General features: G+C 34.5%; 1 protein-coding gene across 4 annotated transcripts in view; it reads right to left on the reverse strand.

Moving 5' to 3' along the window:
- Robo1 (roundabout guidance receptor 1) overlaps positions 1 to 21,702 on the reverse strand; it is a 1,017,834-nt gene that overhangs the window by 878,027 nt on the left and 118,105 nt on the right. For all 4 annotated transcript variants that reach the window (XM_041678490.1, XM_041678491.1, XM_041678497.1 and 1 more), the window contains one exon: positions 8,114 to 8,251. In XM_041678490.1, coding sequence (XP_041534424.1) covers positions 8,114 to 8,201 — 88 coding nt within the window. In that variant the 5' untranslated portion in view covers positions 8,202 to 8,251. The remainder of the gene's footprint in view (positions 1 to 8,113; positions 8,252 to 21,702) is intronic.

Raw genomic sequence — 21,702 nt, forward strand, 5'->3', positions numbered from 1 at the left:
ATATTAAGTAAAGGTGAAAGGATATTAATAAGACAAAGTAAGAACATGCGTTGTACCTCTGTAGGACTCATTTTTAAAATGTTCTGAACTTAAGTGGCACATCACCCTACTACCTTACCTTGGCAGTTTTAAACCTCTATTATCGATAACCATGAAGGCGTCATATCATAAAGCAGCTTATTTTAATTTTAAGAGGACAAATTTTGCCACTGAAAAGTTTCTAGCAATACATAGCATTTTATAAATAATAAATAAATTTATATTTAGAAGTTTTTTCTAATTCATGTATTCACACATGCACTACTCTAGGTAAATTCATAGATATAATGTAATATATTATACATACTTACATTTAAATATATATATATGCTTACATATTTCAAATATCTCAACATTTGAGACAGACAGTTCTAACATGATTTTATATATTGAAGCCACACAGGTTTTCCTCTTTTTTCTCTAGTCTTGTTATAAGTACATTTTTCATATCTCGATAGTACAAAATAAAATTTTTATTTGCTGAAATAGTGAATAAATAGAACCATTTTCAAAGCAATTCTTTCATGTAAAGTCATGGCAGAAGCATGCCTGCTTACACTACAAAGGGCACCTGTGTGTGGATGGAAAATAGAGTCAAGTAACAAGAGAAGGCAGAATAAATGAAGACTCGCTTGAAACCAAGGAAAGCAGTTGAATGAAGTAATGACAGTGTCCAAGGCAAACACGGAGCTTTTCTACCAGCAGCTTTCTCGACCCTCAGGCATAATTACAACAGCTGTACCATATAGACTCTATCACTCATAATCTAGGATAGCGCCTCTTTCTATTAACCAAGCAATAGAGAAACAAAAATTACTTATACCAGTCCATATGAGGCACTCCGCTTGCCGCGATGAATTCTGATGGCTTAATTAGGGGGACTGTGTGGCACATGGGGTTTTTCAAACCAGCTTCATCACAAAGGCTGTGTCCTCAGACAGAGGGTGCCTGTGCTCTAAGGCTGATTGCCAATAAAAGTTTTTACATTGAGTGTCTTTGAGCTGCCTGTCTGTTAGTTTGCTTCCATCTACGCACACAATTAAATAAAGCTTCAAACCAGAAAGCCAAGCCTAATAAAGAGGCTTGGAATTGAAGTACAGCTGGCGATTTCGCTAGTTATTGAGGTCTCATCTTCACCTGAATGATGGTTGCCAGGAAGTAACAAACACTGATTGTTCTCCTTTGTATCCTTTCAAGACTGGATACTTGCAACAATAGACTCCTTAGTAACATTCATAGGTTCTTGGTAATGCTCAAAATATGTATGTGTTCATATTTTCATCAGTGTGTCATGGAACACAATAATCACACTTTAAAAAACCTTCATTCTGTATATTACCAAATACATAATAAAATTCTTGAGTGACAGAATCACATAAAAATGTCTATCATATATTTCCTCAGCCTTTAGTTCACAGCTTTGGTAAAATTAACCTTTATAAATGTTCTTATCAACAAAGTGAATTACAAAGGCTACTACTATTTATGTTGATACAAAGTTAAGAGCAAATTTTTCATGCAAATGAATATATGCAAATATGGGTATGGTGAGTACAAATAGCATTTTGAGATCATGAAGAAACTGAGTTTGTCAAAGTACATGAGCCAAATATTGACTCTATACCATATGTTTATATGCTGTTGTGTTCAGATATTTCATTTTGATATTTTTGAGTAGTCATGTGATAAGTGATTAATGATGATTTCTATGGTTGCATTCTGTGCCTGCTTTATCATTGGAAAATGCCATCTATGGATCATAGTTAACTGTTTTCTTTTTTTCTAACTTTCCATTATCACTCGCTTCCTTGGAAAGTATACTCATTCTTTTATAGAACTTGTCTCCTTTTTCATCTCCATTGTTTCGATCAAAATAAACTGTTCCCGATGATTGCAACATCTTTTTGAAATTAGGAATAGATACTCAATGAAAAATTTCTATGAGGTTTTAAATATCAAGGACACAATTGCATAACGTTGGGAGTCTCTCCTCATGCCTATCATACTGAAAATGTACTATGAAGAGAAAATAAATTATAAATTAAATTTGAATATTTTACTCAACTGCATTTAGATTCAAAGATTTACTTATTCATACAGCCTCCCAAAAGATACGGAAGATTCTTATAAACTATAGATATTAAATACAACATTGCTGAATAAATAAAGTAAGAAAACATATATATCCTCTTCCCACTTGATTCATTACTTGTGTGTTTGCGTGCATGCATGAGTTGCTTGCCCATGAGTGGGTGCATGCATGTACGCTCCCGCTGTGTTTAATTAGGGTGACTTTCATAAGCATGGTGGGGACTCACTGTGGATGTACAACTTACCAGTGGCTACACCACTAGAGAATAAAACTCCCTTCCCTTGTTTTATTATTTTAATTAGTGTAATATTACTAAGTTTCTTAAAATTTAACATTCCTTATTAAGCAGAATCACAAGGTAAGCTTCTCAGCAAGGGGTTAAAATGCTTTTAGAATATAAAAGTTGAGATTATTTGTTACATCTGTAAAGTACTTCAATGTGTATCTCTCCAATCATTAAAAATGAGCATGGTTCTGTCTTTTTAATACAAAACTCTGTGCTTTGGCATGAGTCCACCTTCACTTCTCCGCTTACACCATCCCAATTCAAAACAACTCTCCTAAAACTAAAATTTCTGTCCAATTACCTGGCTTAAATGGGCACCTCCTAAGTGTAAAAAATGCACTGCTTTTCACACACTGTCTATGTGCTGTGTGAATCTTTCTTAACGTTATACAGAATTTTTCTGTACTCCAGCAGACCGTTGACAACATGTATTAATGGATGTACAATAATACCTCCTCTTTACATGATTCTTTTCATAGCTAACAATCTTTCTTGTTATCACGGTTTGATAACTGCCACAGATCATTGTTTTAGTTTTTATAGCTTTTGTGCTTTCAGTTATCATTTATTTAATTCATTATTGAGTTACTAAATTAAAATTAAGTATTGGATTTATACCATATTTCTAAACAGGGAAAAGATTGTAAACAGAAGAAGACTTTATATTTGCTATGATGAATATTTCCAACAGTTCTTATAAGAAACAAGTCAATAGATGAGTATTGTGTTCATATAAATTACAAAGTGTGATCTTTGTTTCTTCACTAAATTTAATTTTAGTTAAATATAAATTGAATAAAATATGTTATTTTGATGTATTTCAAAGTTCTAAAGTATATATTGAAATTAAGAAACAGTAAATGCTTATACAATAAAAATAAAGAAAAAAACAAGACAGATTGAGAAATTATCTTGAATAATAATAAGCGTGTGGTAAGAAGTGCTGCTATTTATAAAATGTTGTATAATTAAAAGGTATTCATCTGTTATTACTAAGTGGCAAACTTTAAGAAATATCAGTATAGGCAGACAAAAGAAATCATAGAAATACCATTGTCAAGCATATTAATGACTTCAAATAAATCTATTACTATTATAAAGAGACACTACTCCAACACGACATTGCTTCCTTCAGAATATTCAGATGTACCTGTATAATGCTAAGATGTTTCGTGATGAAAAATGGGAATATTCCAAGTTTCAAAGAAAAACAATTAAAAACAAATATTTATTTAAAACTCATAGTTTTAATCATTTGGTGACAGTTTTTTGATATTAATTAAAATAAGATCCTTAGATAGTATGCATTTTAAGTGCATTAACATACTTATAAAATTGACTCAAACTTCAACTAAATCAATGGCTTTCTTATTTTCTATGATCAAATAGAATTTCACAGATGCAGGTAAAACTGTGCATTCTAAATCATATTCTTCATTTCTTATTTTCTCTCATGAATTTATGAACATCTAGACCAGGAAGCAATGCAGGGAGAAAAACATTGCAGTCACAGAAATATTTGAATTAGAAGCCAAAACTTAAATAGATATGTTCAGGACATCTCTCTATTAGATAAATGAATATTTAGTATTCTAACCTACAACCTAAATTTATTGTTATAATAGAAAAGCTTTGTATGTTTAAAATATTCTTGATTAATTCTAAATTGGTAGTGCAGTTAAAAGTAAAACAATATAACTGCTTACAAGGGGTCTGCTGACTATAAACAGATTTATTAGTCATTGAGCATGGTTACTTATGCCACTGAAGTTAATCATAACTTTATTTATTTTTGATGTTTATTAATAAGTATGATACTATTTTCAAAATGTTCAAAAGAAAGTCTTAATCATTCTGCCATCTTTTGATTACATATTTTTACTTTTAATATTTTTTATTTTATAAAGAAATACTTAAATCCATTATCTAATGTTTCAAATCAATTCAAAATCTGTTAGACATAGGTAAGCTCCAGTGAAAGACCTACGATTAAAGGAGTATAAATAGAAGCTATTAGTTTTTGCATTTTATATATAGCCTCATTCCTGCAATATTACAATTTCAGGGAAAAGTCAGACAGCAATAACACTTAGCTCCTAGCAATTACCGTCCTCCGGGTATAATGCCTAGGTGCTGAAGTGTTGGAGGACAGACAGCTAAGGAGGGGAGGCTGTAAATTATTTCAGAAACTCTCACTCTCAAGGCTGTTGACATGAGTCAGGGCAAAGGAAACAACCCTGTCAGCACCTTCATTGCTAATGAAGGACAACACTACAGAACAGTCACAGAATGAAGAGTTAAAAGGAATAAATCATGCTTGACTCTGAAGTGGGCTGTCTAATGTATTCACACACAGAACCTTGTGCACATTGCTCTGTGCTTTTTCATTCAAAACCTTGCCATGCAAAATTAGAATTGAACACTTTAATATCTAATTACACAAGAGGTGAAATATGCAATTTAAAAATGTATTAACGTTTGTCTCTATTGTCTTTTGACATCTGATGCAATTAAAGGTGGATATTTAAAATATGCATGGATTAATAGAAAGATGTAAGAGCTAACTAGGAGTACACCTGAACCATTGGTAAACAGTGTTGTCATAATATACATAGAATATAAAAGATTGGGAGTCTATAACCTTTCACTTCTCCAACAATTACAGAAACTTGTGGTATAGTTATCTGGGCTGATTTATGCTCATTTTCTATATAAAATAGACATGAATAAATTAACAAACTAATATCTATCAGTGTTATAATGAAGAGGAGATAGGTTTTCAAGAGCTATGAGTCAAAGCTAACAAAAATGGATGGAATATCCAAAATGGTTCAAGAATTTACTTCTTTATCATTTTCTTTTCCATAGAACCAATTCAGTCCAATAGGAGTGTTCTTTGGTTTACAAACAATTTACAGCCGGGCAGTGGTGGCGCACGCCTTTAATCCCAGCACTCGGGAGGCAGAGGCAGGCGGATCTCTGGGAGTTCGAGGCCAGCCTGGTCTATAAGAGCTAGTTCCAGGATAGGCTCCAAAGCTACAGAGAAACCCTGTCTCGAAAAAACAAAAAAAAAAAAAAAACAACAACAACAAAAAAAACAAATACAAACAATTTACATTTATGCCTCCCTCATGACAAAAATTTTGCAGATAATATCGTAAAAGCAAATAGAAATTTTAAAGATACTACATTAAGGGTGACAAAATAAAAATGAATAAAATACCTACTTATCAACTTTAGACATATTTAAATGTTATATTAGTATTCAACTACATCTAATCAAGCTGGAAACCATATTATTGGTGTGAAATTCAAATAACTTCTATTAGAAAAATTTATTTCATTGTCCTTTTAAGTTGAATTCTAGTATATCTTCTTCGATTAGGCATCTCTGCTGGTAACTCAGCAAATACAAACCTAAAAAATATCCCTCTCATCATTTTAACAGTTAAAACCTTTTTTTTTTGTTTATGTTACTCTTGAAATATATTTCTTCTGTGGTGAAACTTATTTTCTTAAGGTAAAGTGGAAGGAATCAGAGAATTAGAAATTGCTTGCTTTCAAATGCATGAATGTTTGATATTTCAAGACACTCCAATTTTGTTCCCTCTGAAATATGCTAATCATGCCAGATCCAAGACCTAAAGAGCATAGTAAAACCAGAACAACAGCAAGAGTCTGTTCTTCCTTTTCTGAGAGGTTAATGAAGAGGCATTTCTCAGAAGATGAGCGGCCCTTTCAGTAGATTGTCTAACCTTCATACGCTGAACCCAGAGCTCATAGGCAGAGGCAGTTATCAAAATGACTATTGCTCTGCGGGGGTCCCTTTGAAATGATAAGACAACATTCTCTTGACAGACAAATTACTTTGAAATAATTTTTGAACTCTATGATCTTGACAAAAAAATAGTCCTCTTTCACTGTGTGAATTCCATTCATGGGTACATCTGTTTCTTTGAGAAAGAGCTATCTTAAAATTAACTTATCTAACCAAAATTTAACACATCTTTTAACTGATAGCCAAACTATCTCATTTCTCACAAGATATATTAGACAACATGTTTATATATTTTAAACTCTCTTTAGCTTTAAGTGTTTTATTGCAAGCACAGAATTTTTAATAAGTCTTAAGGAGAATGATTTTGTATGTTTTCTCAGAAATCATATAGTATCTTAGTTGGAAATAACATTCAAATTTTCTTAAAATAAAGTATAACTCTGTCCTATGTATACCAATATATGTAATATACTGTGCCAAATATATAAATGTATATATATATATGCTTCAATTTTTGAGTAAAACTTTTACTATTAGCTAAATCATGAGCAAATATGTTTATAAACAAATTATTAATTAGCTTTAATTCTTTAAGGGTAATTTTAATGTGTGTATCTCTGTATATATTTGTAAGAGCAGGAGGAGATTATAAACTTTTGATATATCAATTTTCTTTCTAAATTATTTTATAACAATGAGAAAACCTCTATATTTTTCATATGTTCAAAAATGTCTTCATATTGTTATTGTTTGATATTTGATTTGTGGCATAGGTTTATCAATATTCAATAGATCAGGAGAAAGAATGGAGAACCTAAAAATAGGCCAAACTATAAATTTTGGTAATTTCAGTTTGTTAAATCATTTCAGCACTAATATTTTTAAATTTATATGTATTTCAATGCTGTGAATATATTTTCAACGAGTACCCAAATCGGGTTGTTTATTTAGTCTTGTAGCTCCAATGTCAATCTTTATCCAATATTGGAGACTTTGAGGTCCTTATTGTTTTTCCAGTTCCTTAGAGTATGGTAGGCTTAGAGACATGGTAGGCTATGCATATTTGCTAAGTGTTACAAATACAAAAAGTAACTTCATACTTTGTTAAAATAACACATTATGTGTCACAGCTTTTATGAATACCATGACTAAGTTAAGGCACCATATAAAAGAGACCCCAATTAACTACTGTTTTCCAAATGTTTTAAGAAAAATGTAAACTTCTACTTTGTTAAGTTATCTATCTATCTATCTATCTATCTATCTATCTATCTATCTATCATCATTATCTATCTATCTGATTTCTCTACTACAATATTGAGGTTGGTTAGAATTCTACAAAGCAGTACAGTTAAAGCATTTTATAGAAAGCTATTTTAGTTCCATTAACAAAATTATGCCTTCAAGGAAATTATATTCTAACTTCACCCACAACAATGGTAACTATGGAAGCAACACAGCAGCATGTTATTTTTACATTCTGACATTATTCAACTGGCTAATTAGCACGGCAGCCCGAATTTAAAGCTATTTCCATTCTAAATCTTTCATTTGATGTCTCTTTCCTAAGGTATTGACATGCAATAAAAGCTACTATCCTCATTTTTTGTATAAATTGCACATACTTTTCTTCTATAATTGTTCTCCCAGCTCTTAATTCACTTAGCTACTATAACTCCCTATGATGAGTCAACAATAAGTGTTTCTTGGAGGCTTTCTTGAAGGAGTCCATATTCAGATTGTCACTTCTATCCTGAGCTTGGTCATCACCTACACACACCCTGAAGCAGTCATTCATACAGACATGCAAGTTACACAGAACATGAAGACATTTTATTTAGGACACACACAATAAACATGAGTTTAAAAGCAAAGCAATATCGGCAGAATAGCATTGGAACATAAGCCACACACTTACCTGGAATGAGCTGGGCCAGCAGGAGATGCTTTTTGGACAGAAGGAGGAGTGGTAGCATGACCAGAAGAGAAAGAGGTTTCCATTTCATCTTTGTCCCTTCCTTACATCACATCAGCCAGCGATAGAGATGTATGTTATCTAGGGAGATGGGGAAAAGCACAGAAATTGTTTCTATTCAGTGTAGAAAGTAAAATACTGAATGTATGATATGAAAATCTGCAATTCACATAGAATTGTCTACTTTTGAGATGAAAAACTTTTCAAATTAATACAGTTTATAGAAAACATATTCCAGATATATTCTCATCCCTCACCCCTGCCACTTATTCATGTGTTTGTTCTCGAAAATTTCAGTTTGCCAGGACAAATGCGCTTCAAATGTGGGGACATATCATCAGAAGGATGACGAATATTTGCAATAACATAATTTAAAGATTAAAAAATCATATTCCCATAATATGATTTTATAAAAGTACCAAAGTTGTTCTGAGATGTTAGTTGTTGGTTCATTACTGCATTTTATTTATAAGTAAACTACACCGATACACATGTACAGCAAACACAGACTTCACAGAATTTGGCACTACGACTCAGGTATTTCCTACAGGTCCTGGAATGCATCCTGTGTATATAGGGCCACAACTGACCACTTAGAACAAATGTGGTATTTGTTAGTTTTAATTCAATTTTCAGGTATAGTAGTCACAATTGGTTCCTTTATTTCCATTACCTTTTACAGGCTGCCAAAAAAGTGTTTTTTTTTATCTTGATTCCCCTTAGGTAAAACATGCCTATTACGTGCACAAAACTTTAAGATTTCCTTCCAATTATCAATCACTCACAAACTACTCATTCCGAACAGAAACTGGATATACATGAGAAGAATTCAAAGCCTCCTTCCTGCAGGGTGTATTAACAATACAAAGTCACTTTAATGACACTAATTCAGAAACAAACACATTAAAGTAATGAGTGGAGTTTCTGCTGTGAACAAGGAAGTCTGAACAGGTCGTGAAGGACATAGGTACATGTAAGGAGTATACACGTATATCATGAAGATTAGAGCCTTTAGGCCTAGCAACATGAGGAAAGTTGTAGCAAATTATGGACTGAAGCTATGGGTGTGTATAAAATTGTCTTACTACTCTTTAGCTGAATTAATAGCATACCTTAAAAGTGATATTTTACTTATGATGAATATGAGCACAACTGTCTAGAATATAAGAAAAATATAAACAAATTACATACATTTTAATATACATTCTTTTTTACTGCATATACATTTCATTATATAGAGAGAAACTTCATAGCATATATATATACATACATTCATATATACATTTTTCTAACAATACATCAATATACTCAGTACACTATGAGGGGAGTTGTTCCTTGTGTAGATAACAGTTTTCAGAATATAATGATACAAAAAAATGAAGAAAATCGGATTGACAAAATGGCTCAGCTTGTAGAGGTCTTGTCGATAAACTCGACAGTCTGAGTTCGATCCCCACAACCCACATGGTACTCAAGATTGTGTCCCCTGTTCCTTACACCACATTGTGGTACACATATGATGACCTATAAGTATACAGACAGAGGTGGGGTGAAGAGGAGTGAGATAACTGAAGGTCAAGAATTTTTCAAATGAAGAGAACTGAAATAATACAACAGGAAATATGAAGACTGGTAATGGGGAGTGACCGCAGAGTTTACTGTCTCATGACTCACAAGACAGAAGATGAGCAAGAAAGGACAAGTTAGCTTTGTGAAGAGCTAGAACAGAAACTCACAGTATAGAAGCATTCATACTGAATGCTTTTTAAAAAAAAAAAAGAAGTAAAATGAGACTATAGGAATTTTACATGATGTACATTTATGCTAGAAAAGTTAGCAATTTATTAGATTTTCAGTATTGAAAGTAGAAATAATTACTTTTAGCAGTACGTTTAGTCAAAAACAGATAAATCAGTCTAGTACTAAATAAAAGCACTTTATTTAAAATCATTCTAGCCTTACTTCTTTGTGACACTAAAAATGCCAACTGCAGGTTTAGCTGCACAAGACTAGGGCCATTTGGTCTGCTGGAGTCACATTGTCCTTGCTGTGGTACTTATAACTGCAGAGTTCATTTACCCAGAGCTCTCTCAGCAAATGGCCCATTCCTGCCAGAGAGCTCCAATCATTTATCTTTATCTGCATTATTTGGGCATGAATTCTTTGATCAAAAATTCTGTCCACTTTTCTTATCAGAGCTAGAATATTGCCTCAAATAAATAATGTCTGCTTCAGAGTTTACACATGCGCTCTCTGGCTTCAGTGTCTCGAGGCTAGCATCGTTAAAACAGTCTTCCCCCGGTGTGGCAATCATCAGTGATATCCTGTGGCTACATTATATTTTACGTATTATATGTGCTAAGTGTCAAGTGATAGGTTGCACCGAGAGATAAGCACAGTACAGACGAAACTCATTGCCGTTGGTTTGTTCCAATGGCTCATTTCTAGGTTCTCCACTCAACACTTTCCTTTACAGTCATTTTCTTGGGGAAAATTATTGCTTTTCTTTGGAAATAATGTCGGGTAAATTCATCCTGGGCATTTCTATTTGAAATAGTCTTTGGTACCACATTTTCCCGCTCTTGGTTTGTGCTTGCATTAGAGATTTCTGCTTCCATTTCTTCAATATTTAATTACTACAAAGGCTTATCGACATCAGAAACCCTGTTTTGGAATAAACGCAAATCTTTGATTTCTCAAATTTATATGAGCATTTTTTGTCCCAAATAAGTGATGTAAACAAAATATACATGGGTCTAAATGCTGTTTATTTTTGATCATGTGTATAATGTTGTTACTCATTAAATGATAATGGAATTCAGTGTGGTTTGTTTTATGTTGAGGTCTTTGATCCATTTGGACATGAGTTTTTGGCATGATGATAGATATGGATCTATTTTCATTATTCTGCGTGTTGATATCCAGTTATGCCAGCACCATTTGTTGAATATTCTTTCTTTTTTCCATTTTATATTTTTTGCTTCTTTGTCAAAAATCAGGTGTTCATAGGTTTGAATTAATGTCTGGGTTTTGATTTGTTTCCATTGGTCCTCCTGTCTGTTTTTATGCCAATCCAGGTGGTTTTCAGTACAGTAGCTTTGTAGTATAGTTTGAAGTCAGTGATAGGCATGCACCCTGAAGTTACTTTATTGTATAGGATTGTTTTGGCTATCCTAGGTTTTTCAAAAAGTGGGAAGTACACTTGAATGTATATAACCCCAGTAGCACAGACACTGAAAGCAACAATTAATAAACCCCCTAAAACTGAAAATCTTCTGTAAAGCAAAAGAAAGAGTCAACAAGACAAAATGGCGGCCTACATAGTGGGAAGAGATCTTCACCAACCCCACATCAGACAGAAGGTTGATCTCCAAAGTATACGAAGAACTCAGGAAGTTGGTCATCAAAAGAACACAATTTAATTAAAAAAAAATGGAGTACAGACCTAAACAGAGAACTCTCAACAGAGTAATCTAAAATTGATGTGGGATTTCCCTCTGTATGCTGTGAATATCATTGGTTAAAAAAGGAACTGCTTTCAGCCTATTGCAGAGCAGGGTGGTGCAGAGCAAAACTAGGCAGGGAGGACATGACTGAATGCTGAAAAGAAGAAGTCAGAGTCAGAGAGATGCCATGGAGCTACTGGAGACAGATACTGGGAAATTTACTGGGTAAGCCATGACCACATGGTGATATACAGATTAATAGAATAGGGTTAAATTAATATGTAAGCCAATAAGAAGCTAGAGCTAATGGGCCAACCAGTAATTTATTTAATACAGTATCTGTGTGATTATTTCAAGTCTAAGCTAGCTGAGCAGTCAGGAACCAACAAGGGGCCTCCCTTTTCCTACATAAAATGGCTGAAAGACACTTAAGAAAATGTTCAACATTCTTAGCCATCAGAGAAATGCAAATCCAAACAACTCTGAGATCCTATCTTATACTTCTCAGAATGGCCAAATTCAAAACACTGATGACAACTTGTGCTGGATTGGATGTGGGGTAAGGGGAATGCTACATCATTGCTGGATGGGAGTACAAATTTGTACAACTTCTTTGGAAATCAGTATGGTGATTTCTCAGAAAATTAGGAAACAATATACCTCAAGATCCAGCAATACTACCATAGGATATATACCCAAAAGACTCTGAATCATACCACAAGGACATGTGCTCAACTATGTTCATAGCAGCAATAACCAGAACCTGCAAACAACCTAGATACCCCTCAACTGAAGAATAGATAAAGAAAATGTGATACATTTTTACAATCAAGTACTACACAATGGCAAAAAATAATGACATCTTGCAATTTATAGGCAAATCTAGAAAAATCATTTTAAGTTAGGCAACCCAGACCCAAAAGGACAAATATAAAATGTACTCAATCTTAAGTGGATTTTAAACTCAAATCAAGGGAATGACAGCCTATAGGCTACAACCCCAGAGCAACTAAACAGCAAATAGAACCCTAAGAGACATACATGGATCTACATAGAAAAGTGAAAAATACAAGATCTCCTGAGTAAATTGGGAGTGTGGGGGTCATGGGAGAGGGTAGAAGGTGAGAAGGCAGGAAAGAGGGAGTGGAGAAAACAATTAAAAAATAAGGAGATAGAATGATTTCAAGAAAGAACATCATTTTCATTAGCAAAGTTAAAAGTCAAATTTATAGCTAGCTGTTTGATACCAGGTCAGTTTTACTAGATACCAAATATAAAAATCAGCTTTGCATTAGTATAATGTAATATATGAGAGAGAAGGAAGGAGAGGCTTTATTTAAGTCATAGACAGAGAGCTTTGAAGTCTGAATTCAGGGAGGGGACAGGAAGCATTGGTAGCATTGGTTAAATCATTCATCAGAACTAGGTAGCAATAGAAAGAACATGTAATAAAGTAAATTATAACAAAAACCACAGTAAGGGTAGTGAAGGCAGAACCAAACTCATAATCCTCATTAAATACTCACAATAACTTGACTTGAAGGAAGGTAACACCCATAATTCAAGACACTGCAGTAAGTACCCACTACTCAAAGGAATATAAGATATCCAATTAGCATCACTTAGGGACCAAGTATTTACTATATGGATCTTTGATTGACATCTGTTCAAATAATAGCAACATGACTATTCATGATATTGACCCTTAGTTTAAGTCCATAAAACACATACAACTGATGGAGGAAGGTCATTGGCTAATAAAGGAACTGCCTTGGCCCATTTTGTTGGTTGAAAGATAGGTGGGAGGAGAAGGCAGAACAGGACGCTGGGAGGAAGAGGAAGTGAGCTCAGACTACACAGCTCTCCTCTCTGGAGCAGATGCCTGAGAGAGATGCCATACCCCGCTCCCTGCATGAAGCTCCGACCCAGGATGGACTAAGCTAGAATCTTCCCGGTAAGACCGGTTCTAACAGATTATTAGAGATGGGTTGATCGGGATGTGAGAATTAGCCTGTAAGTGCTAGAGCTAAAGGGCCAAGCAGTGTTTAAAAGAATACAGTGTCCGTGTAATTATTTCGGGGCATAAGCTAGCCGAGCAGGCAGCCAGGGTGCTGGGGACGCAGCCCCGCTGCCCTTATTACTACATACAACCAAACATGAAATATAAAAGGGCATAATAGATAAAGACCAGGAATACAGCAGGACATAACATTCAAAAGTAGTAAAAAGCACCTTTGTGTGTTCATGTCCATGTAACAATGAGTATTCAGGTATGTATGTCTGTTTTTATTCAAAGGACTGAGTTGAGTACTAACATCAAAATATACTAATACTTTGATGGTTACATCATATCTGTCATAATCAGTTTAGCTGACCAAACTTGTGCCATAAAATGTCATATAATACAAACTGTAATTGTAATATCATGTATGTTTTGCTATCATTAATTGTTTTAGACGAGGTTTGGTGAAGACTAAATTTTATAGTCGTAATTGATTTTGTGTTAAAATGAATGTTCTTTTGTTAGGTTAATAAATGATTTTTCAGGTATCTTGGTAAGATTTCATTAGCTTAATAAATAAAATGAATTTATAATGAAACTGCGTTACCCTCCAGATGCGCTGAATGGTCATGCATTGCCAGGACCTCTTACCAGCTCAGCTGGGAAACACTAAAATCACTTGGGTAGTAATTAGGTGTTTATCAGATTCTTGCTGAAAAGGAGTGAGCCAGTTATCGGACACAATTATCTCTGAAAATTGAATCCTCCATTTCTGGTCCTGTGGAGGACATTTAAAGGAACACGGAGTGGTTTAAAACTAAATGACTTTCAAACCCATTTGCTTTCTAGAATCTATGACACAAAATTGCCACTCAGAGAAAAAAAATCTCTCACTTTTCTTCAGTCTTTTGTGTGTGATCTTTTGGTCATGCCTTTGTGCATGTTGACATATGAAAATTGCCTTTAACCCACTCTTCTGTTACTTCAATCATGTCAGTCTTACTGTGGTGTTATTAATAGTCTGAAATATAATGCTTGCTCCCTTTCTGCTCACCCTGCTGCTCTATCTTCATAAACTACACCAACACAAGTGAAGGCAATTGCTAAGATTGACTAGGCTATATGTGCATTTTGGATAATGATATTTCTAGAGCTATTTGCTCCTAAGTAATTGAAAAATTTACAGCTCATTTAAGTATTAATGTGTAATATACTCACAACTTAGAAATTAATAACATTCCATAATAAAAAGAACTATAGAAACATACTTATTTAATCACTTCAAAAGCAAACCCCATGTAAGATACTTAAATTTAATTGTCACATCTATATAAAATGATCTTATAACCTATTTCTCATTGGAATTGAATTAATTTTAGGTACTTTTTTTTTGTTTATTTTTTTTATTCTTTAGAAAAGGAGAAAAAAAAAACAAGTTTCCACCTCCTCCCAGCCTCCCATTTCCCTCCCCCTCCTCCCACCATACGCCCCCTCCTCCCACCCTTCTCCCCCTCCCCCAACTCCTTTCCCCCTCCCTCTCCAGTCCAAAGAGCAGTCAGGGTTTTCTGCCCTATGGTAAGACCTAGGACCTCCCCCCTCTGTCCATATCTATGAAGGTGAACATCCAAACTGGTTAGGCTCCCACAAAGCCAGCACATTATGTAGGTTCAAAACCCCGTGCCATTGTCCTTTGCGTCTCATCAGCCCTCATTGTTCGCCATGTTCAGAGGGTCCAGTTTTATCCCATGCTTTTTCAGTCACAGTCCAGCTGGTCTTGGTGAGCTCTCAATAGATCAGCTCCACTGTCTCAGTGGGTGGGTGCATCCCTCATGGTCCCGACTTCTTTGCTCATGTTCTCCCTCCTTCTGCTCCTCATTGGGACCTTGGGAGCTCAGTCCAGTGCTCCAGTGTGGGTCTCTGTCTCTATCTCCATCTTTGAGATATCATCTTACACCTGTCAGAATGGCTAAAGTCAAAAACACCAACGATAACCTTTGCTGGAGAGGCTGTGGAGGAAGGGGTACCCTCATCCATTGCTGGTGGGAATGCAATCTTGTGCAACCACTATGGAAGTCAGTGTTTTGGTTTCTCAGGAAATTCGGGATCAACCTACCCCTGGACCCAGCAATACCACTCTTGGGAATATACCCAAGAGATGCCCTATCATATGACAAAAGCATTTGTTCAACTATGTTCATAGCAGTATTATTTGTAATAGCCAGAACCTGGAAACAACCTAGATGCCCTTCAATGGAAGAATGGATGAAGAAAGTATGGAATATCTACACATTAGAGTACTACGCTGCGGTAAAAAACAATGACTTCTCGAATTTTGCATGCAAATGGATGGAAATAGAAAACACTATCCTGAGTGAGGTATCCCAGACCCAAAAAGATGAACATGGGATGTACTCGCTCATAATTGGTTTCTAGCCATAAATAAGGGTCACGGAGTCTACAATAGGTGAATCTAAAGAAGCTAAGTAAGAAGGTGAACCCAAGGAAAAACATATAGTTATCCTCTTGGCTAAGGGAAGTAGACCAAATTGCCGGGGAGAAAATTGGGATCTTGGGGGTGGGGTGGGATTGGGGTAAGGGGAGATGGGGAGAGAAAAGTTAGAAGGGAAGGAGGTCAGGCCTTGGGATAACAGGAGGATTGGGATAAAGGAAGGTTGGACAGGGGAGCACGGAACCACAATTCTTAGTTAAGGGAGCCACTTTAGGGTTGGCAAGAGACTTGACCCTAGAGGGGCTCCCAGGTGCCCAAGCCGAGGTCCCCAGTTAGTTCCTTGGGCAGTTGAGGATAGGGAACCTGAAATGACCCTATCCTAGAGCAATACTGACGAATATCTTGCATATCATCATAATTTTAGGTTCTTATGTGCATTCAAGGAAGTGTCTTTGATATTAATTTGATTAAAAAGTAAAAGCAAATAATAACACAACTCAGATGCAAATTGTTTTGATCAATATTGTTAAGCATGGTCAGAAGCACTCTATCTTTAACTGTGATGATTTCTTGTTGATAGAAAAGCAATTGTCATAGATTAGGGTCTTCATGAACATTATAGATTTCATGTTTGCACTTGTGTAACTGTGCAAGTAGAATACCTCAATTTTATACTATTCTGTCCAATCAACCAAATTTAATTCAACAAATACTTAGTGCTTGCTATACAGCAGGAGGGGTAAGAGATTTGTAGAGTAGGATACTATGATGTGTGAAACCTCGTGAACTGTATTTTTCTTCCTTAAGTTCAGAGAACTTAGGTCAATGAAAACGGTCTTATTCAAGTCAACCTCTCTTGAGTGTGTTTTGCAGTAAAGCCTCTTAAATTTTTGTGTCAGTCTAATGTGTCTGCCTCATCTCTAGTCACACTGCATTTCCCGTGCAGGTCACCTGAAACCCCGTCAGAAAGGCAACATTTATTGATCACAAGAGAGAACAAAAAAGCCTATTGTCTCCACACTCTTCTCACTCACTACTTTGGTATAGAATTATCTGTTGTTTCATTGCTTGAAACAGTTTTGGCTCGATCTATTACCAATAGACTACAACCCATTTCAAATATGTATTTTGACAATGGGCATTTTTAAATTTTCCAGAAGCCTGATTACTTTGTTTTCTCTCATTTATAATATCTTCGTAACAAATAATTTCTATTCTGATGAAGAAATAACCTTAACTCTACATATTTAACTTTTCTGAGTGAATGTCCTATACTATAGTGGGCAATCTGTGTTAGCTGATACCACCTTACTAGTTTTTGTATTCTGTGTTGGCACATAGAACATTCTCAAATAAAGTTTTTTTTTTTTTTTTGGTTTTTCGAGACAGGGTTTCAAAGAAAGTTTTAAACAAAATAAATAAAGAAGAAAGGCGTGGCCATCGTTGTATTCATTTTGTTATACTATTGTTTTGTCATTTTGTAAGACAGGAAATTTTAATATCAAAGTACTGTTCCATTAAATGCATTTTTCAGACATTTTTATTCATAGACCTTTGAATATAATACGGTATGTTTCCACCCTTAACTTGCCATATGCCTTTTAGCTCCGTTTTTAATCTGAGAGTAAATATAAAGCCAAAAGACAAATATTTTGAATCATGGGAAGCACAAGAGAAAGAGGCCCATGGAATTTTGCAAACAGAGAAGATTATGAAGCAAGGAACATTCACTCATAAAATTCAATTGTTAATTTCAGTGATTACTGAATCATTGCCTCATCTCTGCCCTTTTTTCCTTCTCTGTGTTTTTCTCACTGTTTATTCCTTCTCTGATCTCACTTTCAACATGTTAAGTTAAACCGCTTTCATGAGTAACATTAGAGAAATGTTAGGAAATTTTTTTTTCCTGTATGGGGAAAGAAATCTTACTTTTCTGAGACAAGCTTTCTAAGAACAGGGAGACTATTGATGTGTGTTTCCATGCCATGCTAGTTGAAAGATGACGTTGTTCAGAAAGATCTGTCTGCAACTGGATGTTCCTTCAGCAAGGATGCCCAAACATCATGTGTCCGCTAATTTTCACCAGAATAATGAAATGAACAATATGATTGAAGGTCAATTGAGCAGAGAATTCATCTGGCTGAGCTAATATGAGCACAGCATTTTGAAAATTGCTTTTGTTTTAAAACTGACTCCTTTTGTCTTGGTATACATGAGCATACTTTTAAAAAACTATCTTTGTGAATTGAATATTTATTCTGAAAGAAGTACTTGATGCAGACAGTTTTTATTTTAACCTCAAAATAGAAGTAAAAAAAAAAACAACAAAATCCTAAATGATTGAAGATTACTTATATAATCTTCAATTATAATATAATTATTTGTTCATATTTAGTTCTAGAAATATATAAGTAAAATCATTTTAGCAAGACTTAAAACTTGTTTACCCTACAGACATTTTATAATTAAAGTTAAAAGACGACACAATCTTCATTTTGCTGTATCCTTTTGCCTATATGAGAGCAATACTAATGAACCTCTCAATGGTTAGGATGAGAAATTGATTTGAAGCCCTTTGCATTTACGTCTGTGTTCCCTCACCTTCATTTTCTCTCTGTGGATTTGTGCAGTTTAATTTACCATTGATTCTTTAATGATTATGGTAGCTGTACTAGGGAAACTAGTGTTTATCTTCATCATACAGTGTGGAGAGAATAGCATTTATTTTTATACAGAGTGGCTTCTCTGTCAGTTTGATGATACACCTTTAGTCAGCAGATGACAAACATCCTATCGTCTTATTGATTTTATGGTTTAATCCTGAAATGCATATATTCATTCTAGGAACACAGTCCATTCAGAGAATTTAACCCACATGTTCTGCTAGTATTGCTTCAAAGCACTGTTGAAGAGCTGTCTTCGACATGCTGTGTGGAGAGCAAACATTAAGTACACTATTTAGTGGTCATTAGTTTGACTCCCTTGAGTCTTTCACATACTACTTTATTTGAAAATGTCAATCAATGTGACATGTGCTTTCAATTGTGTGCTGGAAGAGTGTCCTGATTCTTCATGTTTGGAACAATGACTATTACTCCAAAATAAAATAATCATTTGTTCTTGAATTTTATGAGGATGTTGAAACTGTTAATAGAGTAAAATCTAACCTGCACACAATAGGAGTGTGGTAATGTTGTGTTAATATTTGGTATTGCTGAATTTTATATTTTGTCCAAGAATGAATAAACAATAATATTTAATGCTTTTATTGTGTCTTGAAATGTTTTAAGCAGGGAAAGGTGATAACAACTTGGAATTTACATTGATGGACATGACTTAGGACTATACCTCTGCTGATTCATCAATAGTAGTAAACACTGTTTGACAAAATGCTTATTCCTTATGAATTCTGTATGCCAAAAAGAGAGATTTTAAAAGCTGTAAACCTCAGATTACTCTTTCTTAACAGCTATCCACTTATAAATGGATGATAACATTTGTGAACTCCATAGAATATTTTAATTGTCTTGCCTTTTTAAGAATCTCATAATGTCTCATCCTTTCTCTTCTTCCTCTTAATCAATGTGCCCTGTGTTGCTTCTGAGTATATTCAAAGAGCTCTGTTTCCTGGGAACGTGTTAAGAATGATCTAGCCTTTTGTGAAATTAATGGAAACTTAGGACCTGCCCAAACAGAATTGTTGTGTGAATATGAATGTGTCTGTGCACGCAGAGCAAGAACCCTTTAGCAATGAGCTGACAAACTGCTGAGATGGGATTCTCACTCTTTTATTTTGGCCCTTTTAGCTTAATTTTTCAAGTTTGCCTTAATGGCTTCATTTCTATACTTCCCAAGCCAAGTAATAATTTCATAAATTTTCCTTAAGTTTCTTTTTGTTTCACGTTATTTTGTTTCCTTCTGTTTTTAGAACAAAATCCCCAAGTATATGAAGAAAACTGAATCATAATAATGACACTTTTAAGTGTAGCATTTAATAATTCAGGGCTTAGGACAATTTTCTAATGTATAGTATTTGTCTACTTTGTTACAAAAGAATTCCCTAAATAAATTCCCTACTCTTAAGTCAAATACACTATGAATGAATTACAAGTGTTGTTAAAATACAAAAAGAAGTAAATGGTTTAAACAATTCAACCCTAAAATACTTTAAGTACTGTGCTTTTAAAAGAGACTATTTTCAAATAATAGGCTCTTTCTGGAGTCATAAAATGTTCCCACTTAGCAGGAGTTTGGTAATAATTTTTTTCAGTTTGCTTTGTCTATTTGAAAGCACTAAACCTGAGTTTTTGCATGCTATTATGCACTGCTAAATTCTTATTCTTTCAAGCGAAATGTACCTCCAATTAAATAGAAACAGTAACCAGTTCTTAGTAGTTCTATTATCACTGACTATTGACCTAACACATCTATTCTAGAGAGCTCTAAAGTAAAAGTCAATTAACCAATAGCTTCAAAAAACCTCACACCTATATGGAGCCAGATTTTTCTTTGCACTGACAGCTCACAAAAATTGACAAAGAGACTTATTGTTAATTTTGAAAACTCTGGCTATAAATTAAGCTTGTTTCCAATTAGCTCTTATAAGTTAAATTAACTTATCTCTATTCGTCTACATGCTATGTCTCAGCCCGTGGCCTTTACTTTTCTTCTTGCATGTCTTCTTTCCTCTCTATTGGGTTGGCAATCAAAACATTTCTCCTCCCTAAGACTTCTCTGCCCTCAGAAGTCCCAACTAATCTCTTCCAATCTAACTAATGGCTATTCATGTCTTTACTAAATCAATCATAGTGATACATCTTCACACAGTGTAAAGGAATATTTGTAATAGCCATATTTAATATGTGAAGGTATGTATGAAAACACACACAAAACATACACATCCAGGTACTTTATTTCTTACTTGTATTTTTGAAATTTTGCAAACACCACCATAAAGATATTATTTTGTTTTTCTCTACTTCCTGCTTACTATCATGTTATTGATCTTGCATTGCTGTACCTTTAAAGTTTTACTCCTTTTTAAAAACTCTTTTATTTTTATTGCTTATAAGGTCTTATTGGCTGCGTGTTCTCTTTTATTCAATAACTTTCATCTTTATGTAATCAGTTGCTGCATACTTTAAGTCTTATATTCCATCACTCTACTTATAAGAAAAATCTTGGAGATGGGCAGTGGTGGCGCACACCTTTAACCCAGCACTCGGGAGGCAGAGGCAGGCGGATCCCTGTGAGTTCGAGGCCAGCCTGGTTTACAAGAGCTAGTTCCAGGACAGGTTCCAAAGCTGCAGAGAAAACCTGTCTCAAAAAGAAAAAGAAACAGAGAGAGAGAGAGAGAGAGAGAGAGAGAGAGAGAGAGAGAGAGAAAGATCTTGAATTAATGACCTTGTAATCCAAAATAATTTGACAGTGTTATAAAGAAGATGGCAGTCTAGGTTCCAGTTCCCTGATAGGCTAATTACATGTATTAATACAGATACTTTCTTTAAAGCATGTGAGTCTGCATCCATAAATGAAAGATGCTTTTCAACTTGCTTTCTTATATAAGTAAATTGAACAGACATTATATAGGTAAACTATTACATGTCATGGGTACATTCTATATTATTTGTTTCTA

The sequence above is a fragment of the Microtus oregoni genome, unplaced genomic scaffold (assembly GCF_018167655.1).
Source record: "Microtus oregoni isolate MIOR12 unplaced genomic scaffold, Mior012 000030F_ref0000283, whole genome shotgun sequence".
Lineage (NCBI taxonomy): Eukaryota > Metazoa > Chordata > Mammalia > Rodentia > Cricetidae > Microtus > Microtus oregoni.